This window comes from Anolis carolinensis, chromosome 5 (assembly GCF_035594765.1).
Source record: "Anolis carolinensis isolate JA03-04 chromosome 5, rAnoCar3.1.pri, whole genome shotgun sequence".
Lineage (NCBI taxonomy): Eukaryota > Metazoa > Chordata > Lepidosauria > Squamata > Dactyloidae > Anolis > Anolis carolinensis.
In genome coordinates, this window is record NC_085845.1 from 26,754,116 (window position 1) to 26,778,036 (window position 23,921).

At 40.7% G+C, this 23,921-nt stretch overlaps 2 protein-coding genes across 8 annotated transcripts in view; one reads left to right on the forward strand and one right to left on the reverse strand.

The window, feature by feature from the left end:
• cxxc4 (CXXC finger protein 4) overlaps window positions 1-23,921 on the reverse strand; it is an 86,246-nt gene that overhangs the window by 46,149 nt on the left and 16,176 nt on the right. The gene's annotated exons all lie outside the window — the stretch shown is intronic.
• Window positions 13,860-20,178, forward strand: LOC134299516 (uncharacterized). Its single transcript, XM_062982540.1, has 2 exons — window positions 13,860-16,119; window positions 19,734-20,178. Exons 1-2 carry the CDS (start codon window positions 15,082-15,084, stop codon window positions 19,740-19,742), a joined length of 1,047 nt encoding a protein of 348 aa, XP_062838610.1. The 5' UTR covers window positions 13,860-15,081; the 3' UTR covers window positions 19,743-20,178.

The window sequence follows — 23,921 nt, forward strand, 5'->3', positions numbered from 1 at the left end:
GGCTGGTTAGCTCAGAGGAGGATGAGATGGATTGGACTCGGGTAAGGGAGGAATTGGGGGCCACTGGCCATGATGGGGCAGAAGATGAATGGGGACCTTCAGGATTAGACCCATGGCTTAGCTGGAGGGATGGGACGGGATCCACAGCTGGAGATGCTGTTGGGCGTAGTCAGAGGTGTTCCAGCTCTGACGAGGAAAGTGATGAGGAAACGCCCGGGTTAAGGAGGACAGCTGACAGTGATGAAGATTTGTAACTGGCATAAAATGGGGCTTGGGAGCAATTGCAAATTGCGTCGGGCAAGGTAATCTGGGCAAACGCTTGGGATCCGTGTGTGTGTGGGACGCTTCCCTGAAGACTTGTGTGCTTTCCTGTGCTGAGACGTAAGTTGATTGGAATCCAAGGTCAGACGGCGGGAGGGATTGTGTGGGCATTTGTTTGTGCAAACCTGTGCTTACTCTTATTAGCTTGACCTTCCGTCGTCTTTCTGACGGACGCCATCTCCTGCTTTGAGAACCCGGACTGAACTGACCACGGCTTGTCTTCCCCCCTTCTTGGACTTGGAAAACTACAAACGTCTGCTTCTGGCTTTGATCTACGGAACGGAACTGGTCTACTCTACTTCTACAATCCCTGGCTGATCTGCTCGTGTTGGAGATCCTGTCTACTGTGTGTGTGTGGGAGCGACGCAAGTTACTCTAAGCACAGTGTTGGCAGCAGAGAGGAATCTGCTGCCAATTAGTTGCATTCCTTGTATCTTTTGTTCCTTGCCTTTCGTTTTGTTTATACCCAGGCTGAAGAAAGCAGTTTGTTTTTACCCGGATTAAACTCCGGTTTAATCCGGTTTATCTTTTGAACATTTACTTTTGTCCCTTTTTGCTCCTAAAGGCAAAAATTGCCTGGCCCTTGTGTTTTTACGGGCATTTTTGAGTTCTGTAATCTAATAAACTCTGTTACTTTGAATCTTGTGGCGTTCTGTCCTTGACAGATTGCCCGACGCCATAAAAAAGTTTATTGCAGCAATAAACCCGTCAGGAAGACGATGGATGAGTTAAGAGCCAAAGTAGACCAATTGCAAACGGCCTTTACCGTAAGCCAAACAGCTTTTGCTGTGAAAGGACATGTTTTGACTCCTGAACGCTTTGACGGAACCAGGTGCAAGTTGCCAACCTTTTTGGCACAAGTGGAGCTTTATTTTTCTCAGCTCAGTGCTCATGCTTTTCCTACTGACACTAGCAAGGTGGCTTTTATTTTGAGTTTGTTGACCGGTCCCGCAGGACAATGGGCCACTAATTTAATTTTGGGAAATGACCCAGTCAAGGACAATTTAAATAATTTCAAAAAATTGTTAACTGATACTTTTGGGGATCCTCTCCGCACGGAGAACGCTGGGTGGGCTCTGTATCGGTTGAAACAGGGAAAGGGGACTGTTTTGGATTACTTAAATAAGTTTAACCTGTATCGCCACCAGCTGGATTGGGGGGAAAATGCATTCATGCTTTTATTTACTGCCGGGTTAAGTGATATGCTCCAGGATGAATTAGCACGCTTGGAGCCGGCTGAAAGCTGGGACGCCTTAGTAGCTAAGGTGCTGCGTTTAGACGCAAGGTTCGAGGCTCGTAAACACTCAAAAGCAATGTGTGCGCCACCCATGCATGTAACCAGGGCACCTGTGGTGATGGGGGAAGAGCCCATGGAGCTTGGGGTCTTTAAAAAGCTGTCTACAGAGGAAAAGAGCCGTAGGAGGCAGCTGGGCTTGTGTTTGTACTGTGGGAATGCTGGGCATTTTGCCAAAAATTGTAATGTGAAACCTTCCCAGCTTTCGGGAAAAGGCCAGCCCTAGTGCGACGTGAGTCCAACGCACTAGGGCTCCTCAAGCAGTCAACTGAGGGGAGGAAGCATGTTTTCGTACCCATTACATTATCTGTTGGGGGAAGGGAACTTGTTTCTACTCTGGCACTGCTGGACTCAGGAGCTACAGTCTCCTATGTAGATATTGAGTTTGCTAAGAAGCATGGCATTCCTAAAGTGCGCAAGGCATGCGACGTGTGGGTGGAAGGAGCAGATGGGAGACTGCTGGAGACTGGGGTGGTTAACCAGGAAACCTCAGCAGTAACGTGGGAGGTGCAGGGAGTAACGGGAACGTTTGTGTGGGATATTACGAGCTTGCCTAGATATGATGTGATCCTGGGGATGGATTGGCTAGCTGTAGTAAACCCACAAGTGGATTGGGCAACACGTAAAGTGATCTTAAAGAGGCAGGATTGTTGCACTCTAAACGTTACTCATGCTGATATGGAGGGAGTGCCTGCTGAGTATGGGGAGTTCTCTGATGTATTTTGTAAAAGAGAAGCGGACAAATTACCACCGCACAGGCCATATGATTGCGCCATCAAGTTGGCAGAAGGTGCGAAACTGCCAGCAGGGAGGCTGTATGCCTTGACTGTACCGGAAAGGCAAGCTTTGCGGGAGTTTCTAGATGAAAATTTAGCCAAGGGGTTTATTCGCCCATCTAGTTCTCCAACTGCGGCACCAGTATTCTTTGTAGCCAAAAAGACTGGGGAACTTAGGCTGGTCTGCGACTATCGGATCCTAAACAAATACACCATTCGGGATAGGTACCCGCTCCCTTTAATCTCGGAACTGTTATCAAGGGTGCAAGGGGCTAAGGTCTTTACCAAGCTTGACCTGCGGGGGGCCTATAACCTAATCCGTATACGGGAAGGGGATGAATGGAAGACGGCATTTAACACGTGTTTCGGATGCCACGAGTTCCGAGTCATGCCTTTTGGGCTTTGTAATGCTCCTGCGGTCTTCCAGAGGTTCATGAACGATGTGTTCAGGGACCTAATTGACCAATTTTTAGTGATTTATTTGGATGATATCTTGATTTTTTCTAAGGATGAGAAAGAACATCGTCAACATGTCAAGCAGGTTCTGCACCGACTGCGGGCTAATGGGCTTTTCGCCAAAGCTTCCAAGTGCGTCTTTCATGTGCCTGAAGTGGAGTTCCTAGGTCATGTAGTGTCAGGTAGGGAACTTAAAATGGACCCACATAAGGTTGACGCCGTCAACTCATGGCAGGAGCTGAAGACTAAGAAGGATGTACAAAGGTTCTTAGGTTTTGCTAATTACTACCGGGAGTTTATTCCGAATTTTGCAAAGCTCACGGTACCTTTGACGCAGCTTCTGCGCAAGAAACAGCCATTTGTGTGGGGGCGGGAAGCTCACGAGGCGTTTCTACAACTTAAGTCTAGTTTTCAATCGGACAACATACTAACCCATCCTGATGTTGACAAACCGTTCGTGGTAGAAGCGGACGCTTCTAGCTACGCGTTGGGGGCTGTATTGTCTCAGAAGGATTCCTCAGGGACCTTGCGTCCCTGTGGATTTTACTCGCGGCAACTAACACCCTTCGAGCAGAACTATACCATATGGGAGAAGGAGTTGTTGGCGATTAAGGTGGCGTTTGAGGTGTGGCGGCACTGGCTTGAAGGGGCACGGCACCAGATCGTGGTCAGATCTGATCACAAGAACTTAGAGCACTTGCAAACAGCAAAGAAGTTAAACCAGCGTCAAATCCGATGGGCTTTGTTTTTCTCCAGGTTTAACTTCAAGGTGCAGTTCGTAGAGGGGAAGGCAAACTTGCGGGCCGATGCTTTATCCCGCAAGCCGGAGTTTAAGACCAATGAGCAGGTTGTATGTCAGACCATCTTGCCTACTGCCTCTCTGTGTGTTGTAGATAATGAGCTCGGGTTACATGACCAGATCCTTGAGGCTCAGAGGGATGATGTGTGGACACAGGAGCAACTGATGCTGCTCTCAGCAGGTAACCGTACCATACTGCCGCATCTACAAGATCAAGACGGAGTATTGGTACGCAGGGGACAGGTCTACGTACCAGTGGGGGCCCTCAGGTTGGAGGTGATTAGAGCCCACCATGACGAACCCATGGCTGGGCACTTTGGCAGATTCAAGACCGTGCAGCTCATTACCAGGAGCTATTGGTGGCCAAAGATGCGGCAAGACATTTTGCGCTTTTGCGACAGCTGCGCCGTTTGCCAGCAGAGTAAGACGCCTGTTGGGCGCCCTAGAGGGTTGTTGTCGTCTTTACCTGTTCCGGACAGGCCATGGCAAATCATTTCCATGGATTTTATTTCAGATTTGCCTAAGTCTGGGGGTTATACTTGTATTTGGGTGGTGGTGGATTTATTTAGTAAACTGGCTCATTTTATTCCTTGTTCAACCATTCCGGCGGCCCCTACGTTGGCCTTACTATTTACTAAGCACATCTATCGTTTGCACGGAGCACCCGAGGTGATTATTTCAGATAGGGCTCCGCAATTTGTGTCACGCTTTTGGAAACATTTCCATGAGTGCTTGGGGACTAAGTTAAACGTGTCTTCAGCTTTCCATCCGCAAACGGATGGACAGTCGGAACGGGTTAATGGGCTCTTAGAGCAATACCTGCGTTGTTTTTGTTTAGATCAACCCACGGCTTGGGTGAAGTGGCTACCGGTGGCGGAATTTGCTTACAACAATGCGGTGCACACGTCTAGTCAGCATACGCCATTTGAGCTAACTTATGGTTTTCACCCACGGGGAGGTGTGGCGCCGTCGACCAATGTGGTCTCTTCGGACCCTGTGTACCGCTCTACGGAAATGGCTGCATTGCATGATGTTGCCCGTCGCTTACTGTTGGAAGCTAAGGCAACGCAGAAGACTCAGGCTGACCGCCACAGGCAGGCAGGGGAGGAGTTGGAAGAAGGGGATTTGGTGTGGTTATCTTCCAAACATATTAAACAGGCTGGGGGAAAGTTTGCGCCTCGGTATTTGGGTCCCTTTCCTATCGTTAAAAAAATTTCTTCCGTTGCGTTTCGTTTGCGTTTACCGTCTAGTTTAAAGGTCCATCCAGTCTTTCATCGTTCGCTGTTGAAACTTGATACCTCTAGTCGTCGTGGTGCTATAGCGGAGGGTATCACTGCCACTTCTCCGCCATCGGGGGAGGAGGCCTTTGTGAGAGGGGATAGTGTTATGATTGAGCCTCATGGCTCTGTTACTGACAGACGTGGGCGTAAGACTCCTCGGGAGTCAGATACTCTCGAGGAGCGAGAGAGAAAAAGACTGCGAGACATATTTGCAGCACCATCTGACGAAGAATCTTTCGAAGGGTTTACGGAGAGAATGGAGGAGGGGCTGGTTAGCTCAGAGGAGGATGAGATGGATTGGACTCGGGTAAGGGAGGAATTGGGGGCCACTGGCCATGATGGGGCAGAAGATGAATGGGGACCTTCAGGATTAGACCCATGGCTTAGCTGGAGGGATGGGACGGGATCCACAGCTGGAGATGCTGTTGGGCGTAGTCAGAGGTGTTCCAGCTCTGACGAGGAAAGTGATGAGGAAACGCCCGGGTTAAGGAGGACAGCTGACAGTGATGAAGATTTGTAACTGGCATAAAATGGGGCTTGGGAGCAATTGCAAATTGCGTCGGGCAAGGTAATCTGGGCAAACGCTTGGGATCCGTGTGTGTGTGGGACGCTTCCCTGAAGACTTGTGTGCTTTCCTGTGCTGAGACGTAAGTTGATTGGAATCCAAGGTCAGACGGCGGGAGGGATTGTGTGGGCATTTGTTTGTGCAAACCTGTGCTTACTCTTATTAGCTTGACCTTCCGTCGTCTTTCTGACGGACGCCATCTCCTGCTTTGAGAACCCGGACTGAACTGACCACGGCTTGTCTTCCCCCCTTCTTGGACTTGGAAAACTACAAACGTCTGCTTCTGGCTTTGATCTACGGAACGGAACTGGTCTACTCTACTTCTACAATCCCTGGCTGATCTGCTCGTGTTGGAGATCCTGTCTACTGTGTGTGTGTGGGAGCGACGCAAGTTACTCTAAGCACAGTGTTGGCAGCAGAGAGGAATCTGCTGCCAATTAGTTGCATTCCTTGTATCTTTTGTTCCTTGCCTTTCGTTTTGTTTATACCCAGGCTGAAGAAAGCAGTTTGTTTTTACCCGGATTAAACTCCGGTTTAATCCGGTTTATCTTTTGAACATTTACTTTTGTCCCTTTTTGCTCCTAAAGGCAAAAATTGCCTGGCCCTTGTGTTTTTACGGGCATTTTTGAGTTCTGTAATCTAATAAACTCTGTTACTTTGAATCTTGTGGCGTTCTGTCCTTGACACCCAACGTATCTATAGGTCATATCAAAATCCATAAATTTGGCCCCAAAGCCGGCTATTGGGTTATACACAATTATATATGGTAATTTTAACTAGGAAAACAGTGCATAGAAAATTATTATCAATCTCTCTCACACTCACACACACACACACACACACACACACACACACAGACTAAAATAGGTTTCTGCTAAGTGTACATTCTAACCGACGCAAAAGATCTGTCATTGTCTTTTTAAAAAGGGGGGAACTAAAAGAACAATCAACCACTTTTTAGCATCTTATGTGAAAATAGTCACAAGGCTCTCAATTCTACTGCCTCAAAAAGAGCTCCCTCCATTCATAATGTACAGGCTTATAAAAGTACAGCTGTTTATCAGACAAAAGGTGATATTCCATACACAGTGTTGGCCATGGCTATAGCTCAGTATAGAGAGATACATTTGCATCCATCTGTCTGCATCTTGAGGTCTATATCGTGGAGGAAGTGTGAAAAAGACTCCCACGAAAGGGAAATAATGTAGTATTGTATTCCAGCCTGATCCAGCCCACGTCTTCTTTTCAAAGATAAAAGGAGCAATTGGATCTCTTTTTAAAAATAGATGCTACCATCACTACCAGAACAGAAAAACTGAAAGCCCACATCATTCAAAGAAGTGGGAATTTGTCTGAATTCAGTCACAATTATATTGATCAGAGCATATTTTTGACATGCTCAAAGTGTTCTGGCATCAAAATAGCTCTTCCCTACATTTGCTGTTGGGAGTTCACTAACCTAACATTAGTCCTCCAGTTGTTTTGGGCTTCATTTCCCAAAAGCCCAGCCAGCTTTTCCAGTGGTTAGGAATTCTGGAATCTGAAGTCCCAAACACTTGGATGACCGAAGTTGAAAACAACTACCTGTAGAAAAACAGCTCTCCCCTGCTATTGTTTAAAAATGTTTCTGGTAAGGATATTGTGCCCCTGAACATCTTTGGGGGTGAAAGCTATGGTGTCACTGTCTATCATTCTTTCTTACATCAAGGACTTTAAAAAACACAGTGTGATGGAACAGTCCATAAACAGCTTTACAATGTGATGAGAGCTGTTGAGTATGTCTTCATTATGCCATCCTATGTTTGTTTAGTGCAGTGGTTCCCAACCTTTGGGCTTCCAGATGTTTTGGACTTCAGCTCCCATAGTTCCTAACAACTGGTAAACTGGCTGGGATTTCTGGGAGTTGAAGTCCAAAACACCTGGAGGCCTAAAGGTTGGGAACCACTGGTTTAGTGAAATTTAAGTCCAACTGTATTCATTGTTCCTTACTTTTGGCAAAGTACACACAGGACCGAAGTCTATTGCAAGCAGGGTGTCACTTAAACCTTGGACTCTCTGAAATGAGACAAAATGGTGTTGATTGAGATTATTCTATTAAGGAGGGCAAATAAATGGGTAATTAAACATAGATCCATCAAGCCCATCCCTGTTTAGATATTATAAAATCAAGTTGTATAAACAGAAGAGGGAGGTGGACTAATTCTGTCACATCACCATTCTAAATTGTACAGGGCAACAGTTTAAAGAGGAGAACCTCTCCTAGGGATCGAACTCCTAGGGCCCCTGATTTTCCATTTATAGGAGGAAAACAAACTGTATGCAACAGAAGATATGAACAAGCCAGAGCAACCTCACAATCATGGAATTTGGGTGGGGGGTTAACTCTTTCTCTCTTTATTACAGTCATAACAAAAAGTAGCTCTTTCAAACTACCTACTTCATGGTTGGTACTTAAACTAAAATGCATATTACTTGCACTTCTAGAATTAACCCTTATGTCTAACTTCACCAGAAGATATACAATCATTCCTCCACATTTGCAGCTTTGACTTTAGAGGATTTGATTGTTCATGGATTTGATTTAAAATGTTTTCTCCAGGGATCTCTCCGTCCTCCAATGTGTTTCTATGGTCAACTTTCTCCAGTCATGCTGGACGACCTAAGAGATTTCTAGAGAGAACTCCTCTCTGGGAATCTCTAGATCCTCCAATACAATCCTATGATCAGCTTTTGACAGAAGTTGACCATAGAGTTATGCTGGAAAACCTAAAAATACCCAGAGTAATGTTCTCTCATGTAAAAAAAAAATCTAACAGTTCCTTTATTTTTAGTTTTTCCCTTTCATGTAAGCCTCACCTCAGTGCAGGGCTGACTATGTGCCCTTCCACACAGCCCTTTATCCCAGGATCTAATCCCAGATTATCTGCTTTAAACTAGAATATATGAGTTCCCACTGCCACATAACCTGGGATAAACAGCTAATCTAGAATCAGATCCTGGGATAAAGGGGCAGTGTGCAAGGGCCCTATAATGTCACATTTTAAAAAATTAGGTAACTGGATATATTGCAAGGAGTTATAATTTAGATCTGCATTGTACTGTCATTTTCTTTTTACTGCTTTGAAATATTTTAAATGTGGCCACAAGCCTTTCTGATCAATGGATGATTCAAATTCCAGTTAGACCGGATGAGGCAATTCTTGGAAAAGTTACTTTTTTGGATACCAATTCTCAGAGTTTCCCAATGCTGACTGAAGGGATCTGGGAATTATTCAAGAAAGTAACTTTTCTGAATGCTGAGTGTGTCACATTTACTCAGATGGTGGTAAATGCTTACTATACACCTGGCTATAGATTTTATAGCCTTAAAACAAATTAATCAGAAGCCTATGGATTTCAAGGAGGAGAAAATATTTTCCATAATGTTGCAGAGCAGAAGTTAACAAGCCTGCTGTGATCTTTCAAACTCTGAGGTGGGAAATATGAGGCTGTACAGATGTTGTTGTAACGTTGTTGGCTATGCTAGCTAGGACTACTGGGAGTTTCCGTTTAACACATCAGAAAGGCTACACAATTCCCACTCCAGTTTTAGCTTCTGCAGAGCTCCAAGACTGATTTTAACATACATGTAAAATAGACTTTGATTGCATTCATAAACCCAATTGCTTTGATGCAGGTCCCATTTATTTCCTAGGGACTTATTTCTGAATCAACATGGATTAATTCAGCACACGCAACTCTGAAATGTCTCCATTAAGAACTTAATATATTATCCACAACTAGGGAAGGCTTTCCAATTCATTATAAAACAATTAAGATCTCATGCACTGTTTATTTAAGGAAAACCTCCAATAACTTGGTAACTCAGTAAAACTTAATTACTCTTAAATCAGGAGAGGACAGGGTACATCTCACCATTCCAAAGGATTTCTCACCATTGGAAGAGTTGGTGGACGTTGAAGCCCAACAACATCTGGAGACCCACACTTTGCCTACACCTGTGCTAAAGAAACTGATCAAATTGTCTAATAAACATGACATGGAACATGAGTTCAGTTAGTGCAGTGGTTCTCAACATATGGGACTCCAGGTGTTTTGACCTACAATTTCCAGAAATCCCAGCCAGTTTACCAGCTTGAAACAGGTTGAAAACCATTGAGTTAGTGGCTTTATCCATGGTCCCATCTACACTATCATTATATGGTCAGTGTAGACTCATATAATACAGTTAAATGGCAATGTATGAGTCTACACCAGGCATGGGCAAACTTCAGCCCTCCATGTGTTGTGGACTTCAACTACCACAATTCCTAACAGTCTACTATTAGGAATTATGGGAGTTGTAATCCAATGAGAGTTGTAGTCCAAAACACCTGGAGGACTGAAGTCTGCCCATGCCTGTTCTACATATACCATATAAAGCAGTTTCAATTTGCATTATAAGGCAGTGTAGATGGGGTCCCTGAAGCCAAACAGTGGCCCTCCAAATGTCATTGGACTATGAGTCCCATCAGCTCTTTGAGATTTGTGAATCTCAAAAGCATCAGGAACTGTTCTACAAAGAAATCTGTGTGCAGCCACAGCAGAAGTTCTTAAGAAATAAATACACCGTTAGAAACTTCAGCCATACTCCGATAACACTAGAAAACCAAACCTGAAACTAGTGGGAGACTCTTAAGAATTACATATGTGGCATTTATCCAAATTAAAATTCAAGCACCAGGCTTTGTTTAAAGTACATATGATCACAGCAAACAGAGGTTAGTTAAATATCTACAGATATTGTTCAGATATTACCAAAATATTGAATAAGGGATGGTGTTGACTTTGAACCAAAAAAAAGTCTTCATAAAGGTCAACACATGTTAGGGTTGTTCCATGAATTCTTGTACAGGACAACAGGAAACCTCTTGAAATGCAGTAGCATTGGGAGGCATACTATGAGAAATGTGGCATATTGGAAATGTAGTTAGCCTATAAACATGAGCGGGCCATAAGAAAAATATTGAAAAAAGAGCCTGGACAAAGTCTTACACAAGCAATTCTACAAAAAACAACATCTGTCTGGATTTGGGGTCATTTTTCTCACACAATATTTTTTTGCTGGGCTTAATAGATCTTCTGGGAATAGAGAAGACCATGCTAGTAAAAGGGCAGAACAGAACGTACATTCAACTGATGTATTCAATTCCACTAATGTATTGGATTCAGTTATTTTTCTTATATTTTAGGGAGGAACAGATGTTTAACAATTCCAATCAACCTATGAAATTCTGAATTTGGTGGTTTTACTAGAGCATAGGCAGTAATTTTTTAAAAAGTAATAACTCATTAGAAAGACTCCATCCACAACTCATTATCATTAATATGTCTGTAAGCAGTCTATTATACTACTTGATGCAATTCATGTCACCTTTTCATCATTTGAAAAAGAAAACTCTAAACTTTTAAAAATATTCCTAAATTACTTTTGATAATATTGAACCCCCTCCCAAAATAATGAGAAAAAGTAATTGGTAAATGGCACATATGGGGGAGGGGGGGGGCAGGTAATGACGCTTTTAAAAAAGAATACTTTGTTACCTTGAAAAAAGTGTTACAGACAATGTTGTTACTTCTAATGTATTACAATCATCCCTCCAAATTTATTGGGGTTAGAGACACAGGACCCCTGTGAAAGTGAAAAACCGCAAATAAAGGAATTGTTATTGTTTACCTGACAGAACGCTTCTCTAGGAATTTCTAGACCTTCTAGTATACCAGTGGTTCTCAACCTTTTTTGACCAGGGACCACTTGACCAGGGACCGATCTCCAGCATTAGTACCAAAAAGTTACAAATCAATTTTTGGTCAACTTTAGATTGGTTTGGTTATTTGGAGTGCCAATTCAGAAAACTGCATTGGATAGACCACATCAGCTATCGTTTCTGACACAGAACATACACCATCCAGTAATTGCCATCTACTTGCCCAGAGAAAACCATATTTAATAATCTAGAGTTGATGTGGTCTATCCAATGTAATTTTCTGAATCTGCACCCCAAATAACCTCAGGAACAGGCTCCACATGGAACGGCTCCACTCAGGGGGAGGGAGGATGAGGAGAAGCAGCAGTCAGGAGGCTTGTTGTCACGCCTTTCATGGGTAGTCAGCTCTCCCCTCCCAACATCCCCGTTGTCTCAGCACTATAAGAGGGTTTCCCAAGACCAGTCACTCTCATTGCAATGGTATAGTAACGGTGAGGCTGCGGACCGTATTTTAGTTCTTGGGTACTACTGGTGGTCCACGGACCACTGTAGTATATAGTCAACCTCCGCTGGCAGCTGAATACAGAATCAAATTATAAGGTGTAGAGATTCCTAGAAAGAACATTATCTAATCCACAAATGTTAAAACCGCAAATGTGGAGGGGTTTCTGTAATGCAGGGTTAGAGCCGTCTCAATCTAAAGTGATTCAGTGTTGAATTAGCCCTAATGGTTCACTTGGCAACATCTCCTAATTATTATTAATGTGCAACTACTGGAATTTGTGCAGCTAAAAAGTATAGCTGAAATTAATGCCCCAATACACTGGGAAAAATCTAATTTTGCCTCTCTGAAGTAGTAACAGTATCAGCAAAGATACTCTGCAATAAAAGCAATTCTGTTCATTTATATGAATGCCTGGAAATGTCTGGTGACTCCCAATGTTTTTGGTTAGAGGAAGATGCATGATATTCACAGCAAACTCTCTATGACAATAGCCATTGACATATAATCAAATTAATCATACATATTGTAACTAATAAAGCTACCAAATATAAGAACAGCATATCATTGGAAGTTATTGAAGAAACTTCTTTTTGCCCAAACTTTAGACTGCAATCCAGTACATATCTACTTGGGAACAAGTTCCACTGAAATCAGCAGCATTCTAATTCAAGTGCATGACACAAAAGCAATAGACGTAAAGAACAATTTGGAGCAATATATTGTGTGTTGGGCTCTCTAGGACTGCCAGGAGTTGGCTAACAATTCTAGTAAGACCATCTTTATTGCAGTTATCCAAGGGCCCTTCCACACAGCCATATAACCCACAATATCTGCTTTGAGCTCAGTTATCTGAATCCACACTGCCATATAATCCAGTTCAATGTGGATTTTATACAGGTGTGTGGAAGGGGCCTTATTCCCGTAGTTCATTAAGAGCGCTTCCACACTGCCATATAAACCACAATGTCAAGGCAGATAATCCATATTATCTGCTTTGAACTGGATTATCTGAGTCTTCACTGACAGATAATCCAATTCAAAGCAGATAATCTGGATTTTATACAGCTGTGTAGACGGGGGCTTTGATTAAACTGCTTAGAACTGTGACTGACACAGGCGCTCAATATATGTAACATATTCACTAAATATTCCTTTTAAGTATCCATTTTAAGTTATTTTATATTTATATAGTAACATTTATATAGTAATGTAAGTAACATAGCTGTAACTTTTAACAAACTTTTACAATGTTGCGTTTTTCAAAGGTAACATAAGAGAGGAAATGTTATTCTTTTTTGGTGTAATTGTTACTAATGCTTTCTACTTAGTTTTTATTAATCTTTAAATTGGATTTTTAGGTATTTTGCATGAAATGTTACACATTTTATGCCTTTATTTTATCAATCCTACTTCCCCCTCCTCCTGTAACAAAAATAAGAAAAGTCTAATTAAAGCTGGGGGCATGTAATTACTTTCAGGGGGTTGTAACAAATTACATTTTTCAGACTCTGGGTATGACAGACATGTATATTTTTAAACCACTTTCCAAATGTTCCTCCTCTGCTCTCTAATGCAGTGTTTCTCAAACTCTGCTCCTCCAGATGTTTTGGACTTCATCTTCCACAATTCCTAACAGCTGGTAAACTGGTTGGGATTTCTGGGAGCTGAAGTCCAAAACAACTGGAGAAGCAGCATTTGAGAAACACTGTTCTAATGTAACACCTTTTTAGTGTATTCTCAAATCTCCTGTGCGCTCTATTTTTGCTTTATGCCTTTCTTTGATCCTATTCTCTTTGCTCTTTGACTCTTGACTAACCTGCTGCGATGTTACTGTGGACCTCTAGGATCAGCAGCAAGAATGGCCTAGGAAACCATTAGTGTAACTGCTCCAGTAGCTCAAGGTGCCTGACCCACTTTGATCAAGGCAGTAGACTGTTTCACAAGTCACTTTTGTCCTTGGAATCTACACTCCAAGGTTTCTATATATTTTATATGAAATGAGACCATTTAGGCAACCCATCATGCATTTTCCACTTAACCATGAAGGTATTGAATAGTTTCTGTATCTTTTACTGGAAAGGAACAGATTACACTGGAAGTTCTAACATTAGGGGGACTTCCGGGTGAGCGCAATGGCGACGGACGTGGGCTCCTAGGGCTCTGGGAACCCAACTCGAGACCGGCGTCTATCGGGGCCCCAACCCCCGGTCCTGCCGTGGATCGAAGCGACAGAGATTGGCGTAGCCAAGGTCTACTCCCGACGACCCCAAAGATCTGCCGTTCCTCAAGAACGGCGGCTCGAGAGGGTCCGGGATCCCTGGCCAGCTAGACGCGGTTCGTGAAGCAGGAACTTTTCCTGCACAAGCCGCTCGCCGCACTCACTTCAACAACAACAACAACACAGAAAATACACAGAGAATATACGAAAATCGGGCACAGGGGGGGCCCGTAAAAACGTAAGTAAGCTCTGTTGGATCGCTAATTTCCTCGGGAGGTGAAAGTAGGATAAACAATTAAACAATTAAAATAACAAGAACAACATCGACAGATTGAATGTGAGCTGACTGAATGGCTATAAGTAGCAAGTTTGTCTATCCGACCAAGCTGAGGGAAAAAAAAAAAAAGCGGACTAAGAAAAGACAGATCTAGCGATCATTTCCCTCTTTCTCTATACACGGCAGCAATTTAAAACCGGGGAAACCAAATGAGAAAAGTCAACCTTCGGCCATTAGTTTTGCATGGGCTCCGATATTAAGGCAGCGAATAAGAGATAATCAGCGCAAAGACTGACCTTGAAAGAAGGATTAGCGGTGTTGTGTCTTCAGTTCTCAACTCCCACGCGCCCGGCAAGAGGTGGAGAGAGGTCTCCACCCCGAGCCGGAAGCGAGGGAACGCTAACGAGGGAACGCCGGAAGCGAGTCACCCCGCACCAGGAAGCGAGGGAACGCTAACGAGGGAAACACACACCATAGAGCGGCGGAATAGACTCCACTCCTTGGAAGGCTGTCTGATAGCGCGCCTCGTAGAGGTAAATTAACAAAATAAGCTGCCAATTAGGTGAACAGTAAACACCACTAGGAGCCCTCAACTGGGACGTCGGGGCGACTGGGCGGTGCTTTATGTTAACGTCCAACCACTAAAAGCAGAGACCACAAACAACATAAAACCCAGACACCAACAGAATCAAGAAGGGGACAGTTAGACAAGACCTCAAAGAGAAGAGACACGGAAGGCATAGTCCCCGGATACATCTTGTGGACCAAGAAGCATCCAACTGAAAAATACAAATCAAACAGAACCCGTACTCAATATCCAATATAAATCAAACGGAGACCAGAATGGCAACATTCCGTGGAAAATGGGACAAAGATACAAAAGAAGCTAAGTCAACACCAAGGAGGAACTCCTTACCAGAGGATGTCAACTGGAAAGATCTCCTTCGGGAAATCCAATCCATATCAAACAAACAAGACTTGCTTCAAAAGGAAATACACGAAATAGCTCGGAAACAAGACACGCAACACAAGATATTACAAGAGGACATGGCTGATCTCAAAAAAGAAATTAAACAAGAAGTGAACATGATAAAAACGGAAGTTGTAAAAAACATCCAAGAAATCTCGGGACTAAAACTCCAGAACGACAAAATGGAGAAAATACAACTAAAAATGCAAAGGAAATTAGAGACACTAGAAGCTAAGAACAGCAGGATAGAGAAGATACAGGATAAATTAGAACAAAACACTACAGATTTCCAACTAAGACTCAGGAACATACAAGAAGAGCCAAAAGAAAATATTAAACAAATTTCAGCTCAGATAATAGCCAAAATTTTAAATTGTACAGAACAGGACGCATCTGAACAAATAGATACAGCCCACAGGATATACACAAATTATGCAAAAAAAAACAAAGTAGCTAGAGATACGATTGTCCATTTTGTAAAAAAAAGCACAAGAGAAGAGGTCTTCCGAGGCTCCAAACGTCAACCAACGATATACAAAGAGAGTAAAATCATGGTGTACAAAGAATTCCCGCAATCCACATTAAACAGCAGAAGGAAATATCTGTTCCTAACAGATGAACTGAAACGGCTTCAAATTAAATTTAGATGGGAAAGACAAGAAGGATTGATGCTAACATATAAAGAGGAGAGAGTCTGGATAAAAAGCGAGGAGAAAGCTGACGAATTCTACAGGAAATTAAAAAAGGATATACTACAACAAACCAAGCAGCAACCACCGAGCCTGGAAAAGAACCCAAGGCAGGCAAAGAAAAGAAGACAAGACTCTCCCAAAGAGATACAGATAGCCCTATTCAATGAAGATACTGAAGATAATCCAGAGGAAGATGTGGAGGAGGAAGAAGAAGGCGCAGTGAGTGATATATACATTGATGACTAATTTACCAGGTGCAATAAGAATCTTCACAAACAATGTAAACGGTTTAAATTCAAAAATTAAAAAAAAACGATTATTTAATAATCTAAGGAAAAATAACTATGACATTATAGCGCTACAGGAGACACACATAGCCGCTAAAAATGCCAACTACCTAATAAACAATAGCTTAGGGAAAGCCTTCCACTCTCTAGACAAAAAAATAAAACGGGGAGTATCTTTATATATAGCAGACAAACTTAACCCGGTGGAAGAATTCAGGGACCATGAGGGTAGGACCATTGCTGTTAAAATATTAATGGGTAAAGAATCTATATTGATATGTAACATTTACATGCCAAATGGCCCAAAACAGAATTTTGTTAAACAATTAAGAATTAAGATTAATGAGGCAGAATTCGATCACCTATTAATAATGGGCGATTTCAATGGGGTTATTGACTCCAAAATAGATAAATCATCACATAAGACCAATAAAAAAAATATTAAAAGCTCTCTTCCGAGAAATCTATTTCAACTCATGAGTGAATTTGATTTATGGGACATTTGGAGACTAAAGAACCCCAACCAAAGAGACTATACATACTACTCGAGCAGACATCAGGTATGGACCAGAATCGATATGATCTGGACCTCCAAAAGTCTAGCACCTAAGATTGAAGAAATGAAAATACAGGTAAGAGATATCTCGGACCACTGTCCTATAACGATGTCAATAAACAAGAAAGACTATAGAGTAAATTGGAGACTAGACAACAATTTGATTAAACAGGAGAAAGATATCGAAAACTTAAAGCGGTTAACTAAAGAATATTTCCAGTTAAATGACAATGCAAATGTCGCCCCACAAATTGTGTGGGACGCATATAAGGCGGTAGTAAGAGGCTTTTTTATACAACAAAAAGCAAGAAAAAACAAAATTAAAAGCCAAAAAATACGCTCACTCCAAGAAAAATTAGAGAAACTCGAGCATAGACTAAAAACAAACCCTAAGGAAACCAATATAATCCCAAAAATAAAACGATTACAAAAAGAAAGGACCAATATACAATTAGAAACCATAGCCAATCAATTAAAGTGGACGAGACAAAACTCATTTGAAAATGCAAACAAACCGGGGAAATGGCTTGCCAGACTAATTAGGAAGAAAACAAACAAACAACAAATTATAAAAATCAGTGCAATGGAAAAGGAGGTGTTTACAGACGATGAAATTAAAGTAGAATTCCTGAATTACTATAAAAATTTATATAAAAAAGAAATAGTTAACCCAGAAGAGATAACAAGTTACATATGCAGACAAAAATTACAAAAAATATCTGATACCCAAAGACTAATCCTGAATAAAGAAATTACCGAAGAAGAAATCAAAAAAGCCATCCAGGAATTAAAATCAGGCAAATCACCAGGCCCAGATGGCTTTATAGCCGAGTTCTATAAAATTGAACAAATAGAAGTAACTCATTATTTAAAGAAAATCATGAATATAGCATTAAAGGAAGGCAAAATCCCTGACTCATGGAAACAAGCAGAAATAATTTTAATCCACAAAGACGGAACAGATTCGAGTAATGTAAGGAATTATCGGCCCATATCACTACTAAATAACGATTATAAAATCTATACAAAAATCCTTGCGGAAAGATTTACAATTTTCTTAAAAAACTGGATCTCAGAAGACCAAGCAGGCTTTCTACCCAACCGTAGTACTAAAGATAATATTAGAATTATTCTAGACACTATAGAATATTACGACCAAAACCACCAAAAGGAAGTGGGATTTCTATCACTAGACGCGGAGAAAGCCTTTGACAACGTCAATTGGGAATTTTTCAAATTTTTATTTGCAGAGTTAGACATGGGAGTTTTCTTTCAAAACGGGATTAATGCAATTTATTCTAATCAATTTGCAAAAATTAAAGTCAATAACGTGTACACCGAAAACTTTGTAATACAAAAAGGAACAAGGCAGGGCTGCCCGCTCTCTCCCCTAATTTTCATATTCACACTAGAAATCTTAATGAGAGCAATAAAAGAGGATAAAAACTTAATAGGCACCAAAATTGGAAATCAAGAACTAAAACTACGCGCCTTTGCCGACGACGTTATATGCATATTAGAGAATCCTAATGAGACTATTAAGGACTGGCTAAGAAAGATAGAGGAATTCGGCGTATTAGCGGGCTTCAAAATAAATACTAATAAGACAACAATACTTACAAAAAATATGACAAAAAAGAGACAACAAGAACTAAAAGAGATCGCGGGATTAGAAATCGTCAATAAAATTAAATATTTGGGCATTTGGATTACAAATAGAAATAACCAACTTTTAGAAATAAACTATAGGACAAAATGGCAAGAGATAAAAAGAGACATAGAGGGCTGGAAGCATCTGAAGATTTCACTCTTGGGAAGAATAGCTATTATTAAAATGAATATTCTGCCCAAATTGCTATATTTGTTTCGTAATATTCCCATTATTAGAGGGAAAAAACTATTTGCTGAATGGAACAGAGAAATAAAGAAATTCATCTGGCAAAACAAAAAGCCTAGAATTAAATTCTCCACCATGATCACACCCAAAGAAAGAGGGGGCTTCGATGTACCTAGTCTACAATTATACCATGATGCCTGTGCACTAGAATGGACAATAGATTGGGTTAAATTAGAAAAAACTAAACTACTGACAATAGAAGGATTCAATTTGCGCTGGGGCTGGCATGGATACCTATGGCAAGAAAAAGATAAAGTCGATAAACAATTTGGAAATCATTTTGTAAGATCAGCCCTAATTGGAATCTGGAAAAAATATAAGAGATATCTATATGAAAAAACCCCTCTCTGGTTTGCTCCCTTAGAAGCCACGCAGCGGAGACTATTAGGGTGGCAGAAATGGCCCACGTATAGAGAAGTCATTAAAATAGGTAACATGCCGGGAATCACCCCCCCCTTAAAGGACATAGAGGAAATTAAAAAACAGTACAAGAACTTTACATGGCTCCAATTCTATCAATTAAAAGAGTGTTACAAAAGAGATAAGGAAATTGGCTTCAACATAAACACAAAGTTCTGGGATACTTTACTCAAAAGAGAAAAAAAAATTATAACATTAATCTATAATAAAATATTAGAATGGAATACGGAAACGAATATAATTAAAGATTCGATGCTAAACTGGTCAAGGAATATTGGAAGACCGATAATGATGGACGAATGGGAAACCATTTGGAATAAGAATATGAAACTATGTTACTCTACTGAATTAAAGGAGAACTGGCTAAAAACCATGCATAGGTGGTACATAACACCCAAAAAAATAGGCCTTATGTATAAAGACAGCGGTAAGAACTGCTGGCATTGTGGAAAACAAGTGGGCTCATATTTCCACATGTGGTGGGGATGTAAGATAATTAAAAAATTTTGGTCAATAATCCATAAAGAATGTAAAAGAATTTTCAAAACTAATTTCGAATGTAAACCCGAATACTTCCTTCTAGGTCTATACAATTTCCAAATAGAGAAAATTGGCAACCCAGAAATAGGGAAAGACAATAAACAAAAACTATTTATCTATGCTATTACTGCAGCTAGAATAGTCCTAGCCAGAAACTGGAAAGAAGGGAAAAACCTCAGCAAAGAAGAATGGATGGAAAAACTATTGGATATCAGAAACATGGACAGACTGACCTTTCTTCTCAAAAAATCTACGGGACAACCAATGAAGGAAACAAACTGGACATTACTAGACAACTACCTACATGAGACTACGACCTGATGTGAAACATGGACTGGAAGTTAGTCGATTGGAAGTCTCCCTCTAACCCCCCCCCCCTCCACCCCTACCTCTCTCTACCTCTCCCTCCCCCCAGCTGAGCCCTCCCCTCTTCTTTTCTTCCACCCCCACCCTTACTCCAGCCCCCCTTCCTATCCTTCCCCAAACCCTCCTATTATGGACACTTCGTTTTTTCCCCACCCCCCTCCCTTCTCTCCCTGCATTCTGCCTCCCCCCTTTTTTATACTGATGTTAACTACCAAACTCAATAAAAAATTATATTTTAAAAAGAAGTTCTAACATTAGAATATTGTAGAGAAGATCCATTTAATTTCAGCACAGATTCCATTCAAAATGTATTCAGTTCATAAGCCAGCAGACAAAATTGGTTCTCTTCTTCTTTCAGGACATTTCTTTACTACAGGTGACTAAAACAGACACGTCAGCAGAAAGGTAATGAGAATTGCTATGGGTTGGTAACATCTCTGGCCCTATCTAAAGTATCTTCTGGATTAATGTACAGTAGAGTCTCACTTATCCAACATAAACGGGCCGGCAGAACGTTGGATAAGCGAATATGTTGGATAAGCCTATTAAACATCAAATTAGGCTATGATTTTACAAATTAAGTACCAAAACATTATGTTATACAACAAATTTGACAGAAAAAGTAGTTCAATATGCAGTAATGCTAAGTAGTAATTACTGCATTTACGAATTTAGCACCAAAATATCACAATGTATTGAAAACATTGACTACAAAAATGCGTTGGATAATCCAGAACGTTGGATAAGCGAGTGTTGGATAAGTGAGACTCTACTGTATTTATGTTGTTTCTTTCTTACAGTATATAGATGCATATATATTGGGATGACTTGAACAACAGATTGTACATTTTGCCCTTTAAAACAGGAAAGGGGAGAAAATAACCTGGCATTTTTAGGGGCATAATTCCCAGAGAACTCAATTAACATTAAGCGAAATTAAGCAATGGAATAAAACTGTGTCATTAGAGAATCCTTTTGCATTTCAATGATAATTATTTGGGGTAAATAGAAGGCTATGCTGTTGGCACACATCAACATCTATGCAATCCATCCATGTATACTGTGCATGCGACTGACATTCTTGATTGCTCTCCTTTTAAATGTCATGCGTAAATCTAGAGTGCTATGTCATCTAGTTTGAAAACTTTAGCTATCTCAAAACATGGTCATCAAGATATTGTTCTGGGCCAGATAGCCAGATCATATGTCATGGGTAAGTACCAATTGCACTGGCTGTTAATATACATCCGGACGCAATTTAGAGTGATGGTGTTCATGTTGAAAGATCCAAATAATTTAGGGTCAATTTTCCTCATATGAACCTGCCTGTGATTGAGATGAACTTCGCAGCCCCCACCCCAAAGCTTTGCCAGAGAGCTCTATCAAGCCCAAGAAATAGGATCTTCGTAGTGATGGCCTAGTAGCTGTGAAGGTCTTCCAAGTATGGCCTCTTGAGCACAGACTTTGGAAGCTGCCTTCTATTTTCTTTTCTTTATTTCATCCTTTTGGTGACTATGGTTATCACAGTATGTATTATTTGAAATTGTTTAGATTTTGGAAAGGCTTTAGCTTAGAAACAACTATGTTTAAAATTAGTCATTATTATAGTGTACTTGGTGAATTGTAAACTACTCTGTGAGGCCTATCATCTTAAAGGCGGTGTAAAACATTGTTATATTTAAATACATAAGTAATATAGGAACTGATGAAAATAAAATGTATTAGAATTAGATTTTAGCTCTCTTTAAAGTTCTTTGAAGACTTTAAAGGGTCTATGACAATGGCCAAGCAACAAAAAGACTATAGATCTGATCTTATCACAATCCACTGGGAGGCATGCAATGATTCTGGTAATAGTCTTTAAAATCACTTGTTTCTCTCTCAGTCAAAACCAGCCAATATCAGAAATGGAAACCAATGGCTCCACAGAAAACATTAAATAATGAAACTGTTGAATCTGGATAGCAGTCAAAGTTTAGCATGGATCCACCTCTTATCAAAAGCAGGAGAAAAGAAAACATTCACGTTAATTGTCATAAGGACTGTTTCATTGTCAGAAAATAATACCTGAAATATTGCTTAATATTAAGGTATACTTATTAATTCAGGAGTTAGTCATATTTCATATACTGATGAAGACTACCACTACTAAACAACAAAACCCTTTCAACTCACAGTGAAATGTTCAAATGCTAATGCTGAACTTAAAGCATAAAAGTGCCCAACAGATAGGTGATTTTGTTCTGCAAATATTCAGCTAACTTTACAACAGTCGCCAAGTTGAGAATATTTCAGATTATCTTTTTCTCATGCTAATGAATACTTATGCTCCTTTCCAACAGGTTAGAGGCCTAGAATTAATGCTACCACATGCTGACCTTATGAAACCTTCCCCCAAAGAAAGAGGCTGCAAAATGCTGGATATGAGCCAAATCATGAGTTGATTGCTATAGGTCAGGAACCTGACAATTGCCTCATTCCAATGGCTGCATTTTCAAGTCAGAAGTTGGACTAAATATCAGTGTGTGTGTTTGTTGAATATTTCCCTGCCTGTTGCACAGCTGCAGAACCCAGAAAACAGAGCATCTTTTCTGCTGACTTTCCAGTTAGTTACCCTAATCATGTTAGCTGCCTGTTCCATTTTAGCCTCCCATAATCTCCCTATGCAGCTGATTGCCATCACAGAATGCAAGCTAAAGCAAGGCAAAAAAGGGGGGAGAACAGATCCTCCGAGGCTCTTCCTAATTGATCCCTATCCACAGAGCTCCGTAGTGTTACATTAACAACCTCCCATATTTTCTAGGAAAAAACCAAAGAGGAAAGTCAGCATACTGGCAACCACAGGACCACGTCCTCCCTAGTGAGCATGCCATATGATGCTGCATTTTCAGGGCCAATGCCTGCTGCTATTCAGTCAGTAGGCCACACTCTTGTTCTCAATCAATGTGAATTCAGATACCTAGCTGACTCGAATAAAAAACAGTTCTGAACATGATTTTAAAAAAAACCACAAACATGTATAATTTATCACTGATTTCATTGGGGAAACCTTGAAAATTGACATGGTGGTTTGTGGACAGGTGGCATGCCTTGGATCCTGGCATAGATTGAGCAGGGTTAGACCCATCAGCTGGAGTTTCTTTTTCTACCATAGACTTTACTTCTGAGTGTGATTTGAATCAAACCCCTAAGTAGCCCTAATTATACTTGAAATACACTTTGCCGTAATGAAAAGTTTAATAACCATAATTATGTCTAATATGGAGGGGGAGAGAAATGATGTTTAGTACAGAGGCTTAAAGTGATGAATATCTAGCCCGTTTTTGTTAAGGAAAGCTCTTTGGAGATATTACAGCCCACGTCCAGATTACCTAACCGTGCTCCATAGGATCTGGTTTTGGAGGCAAAAAAAGTGTAAATGTGGGTTTTATTGTTGTCAAAATCAGTGACATTAGACGAGATGTCAAATAATGGCAATTAAAATGAACTAGAACCAGACCCCTTGTTTTTGTCAATGTGTGAGAGATGCAATGTTAGCCATGCCCCTTAGTCTGTAATTTACTGTAGGAATAATATTTAAGTACACTAATGGGAGGCAAATAAGTAGTCTCCCTGGAAAAATAAAGATTACATGTTTTAAAACATACCATAAATCTAAATGAATACTACAAATGAGTGTGAATGCACAGGGCTCTATGTGACATCAATTCTTATGTATCAATACTCTTAATTGCATGCACTGAATTTTCATATTATTATAATATGCTATCACTTTTTTTAAAAAAAAAACACTGAATCACTAAGCTGCTCTTTAGGTTAGATTCATATAATAACTTCTTTATAAAAAAATAATGTTAAGTGGTAGTGCTTCTTTCAGAGATATAAAGGTGGTTTGAAGTGACCAAAATTTCATAATTGTTATAAACAGAAAGGGAGATGCTTTGTTTTTCTCTAC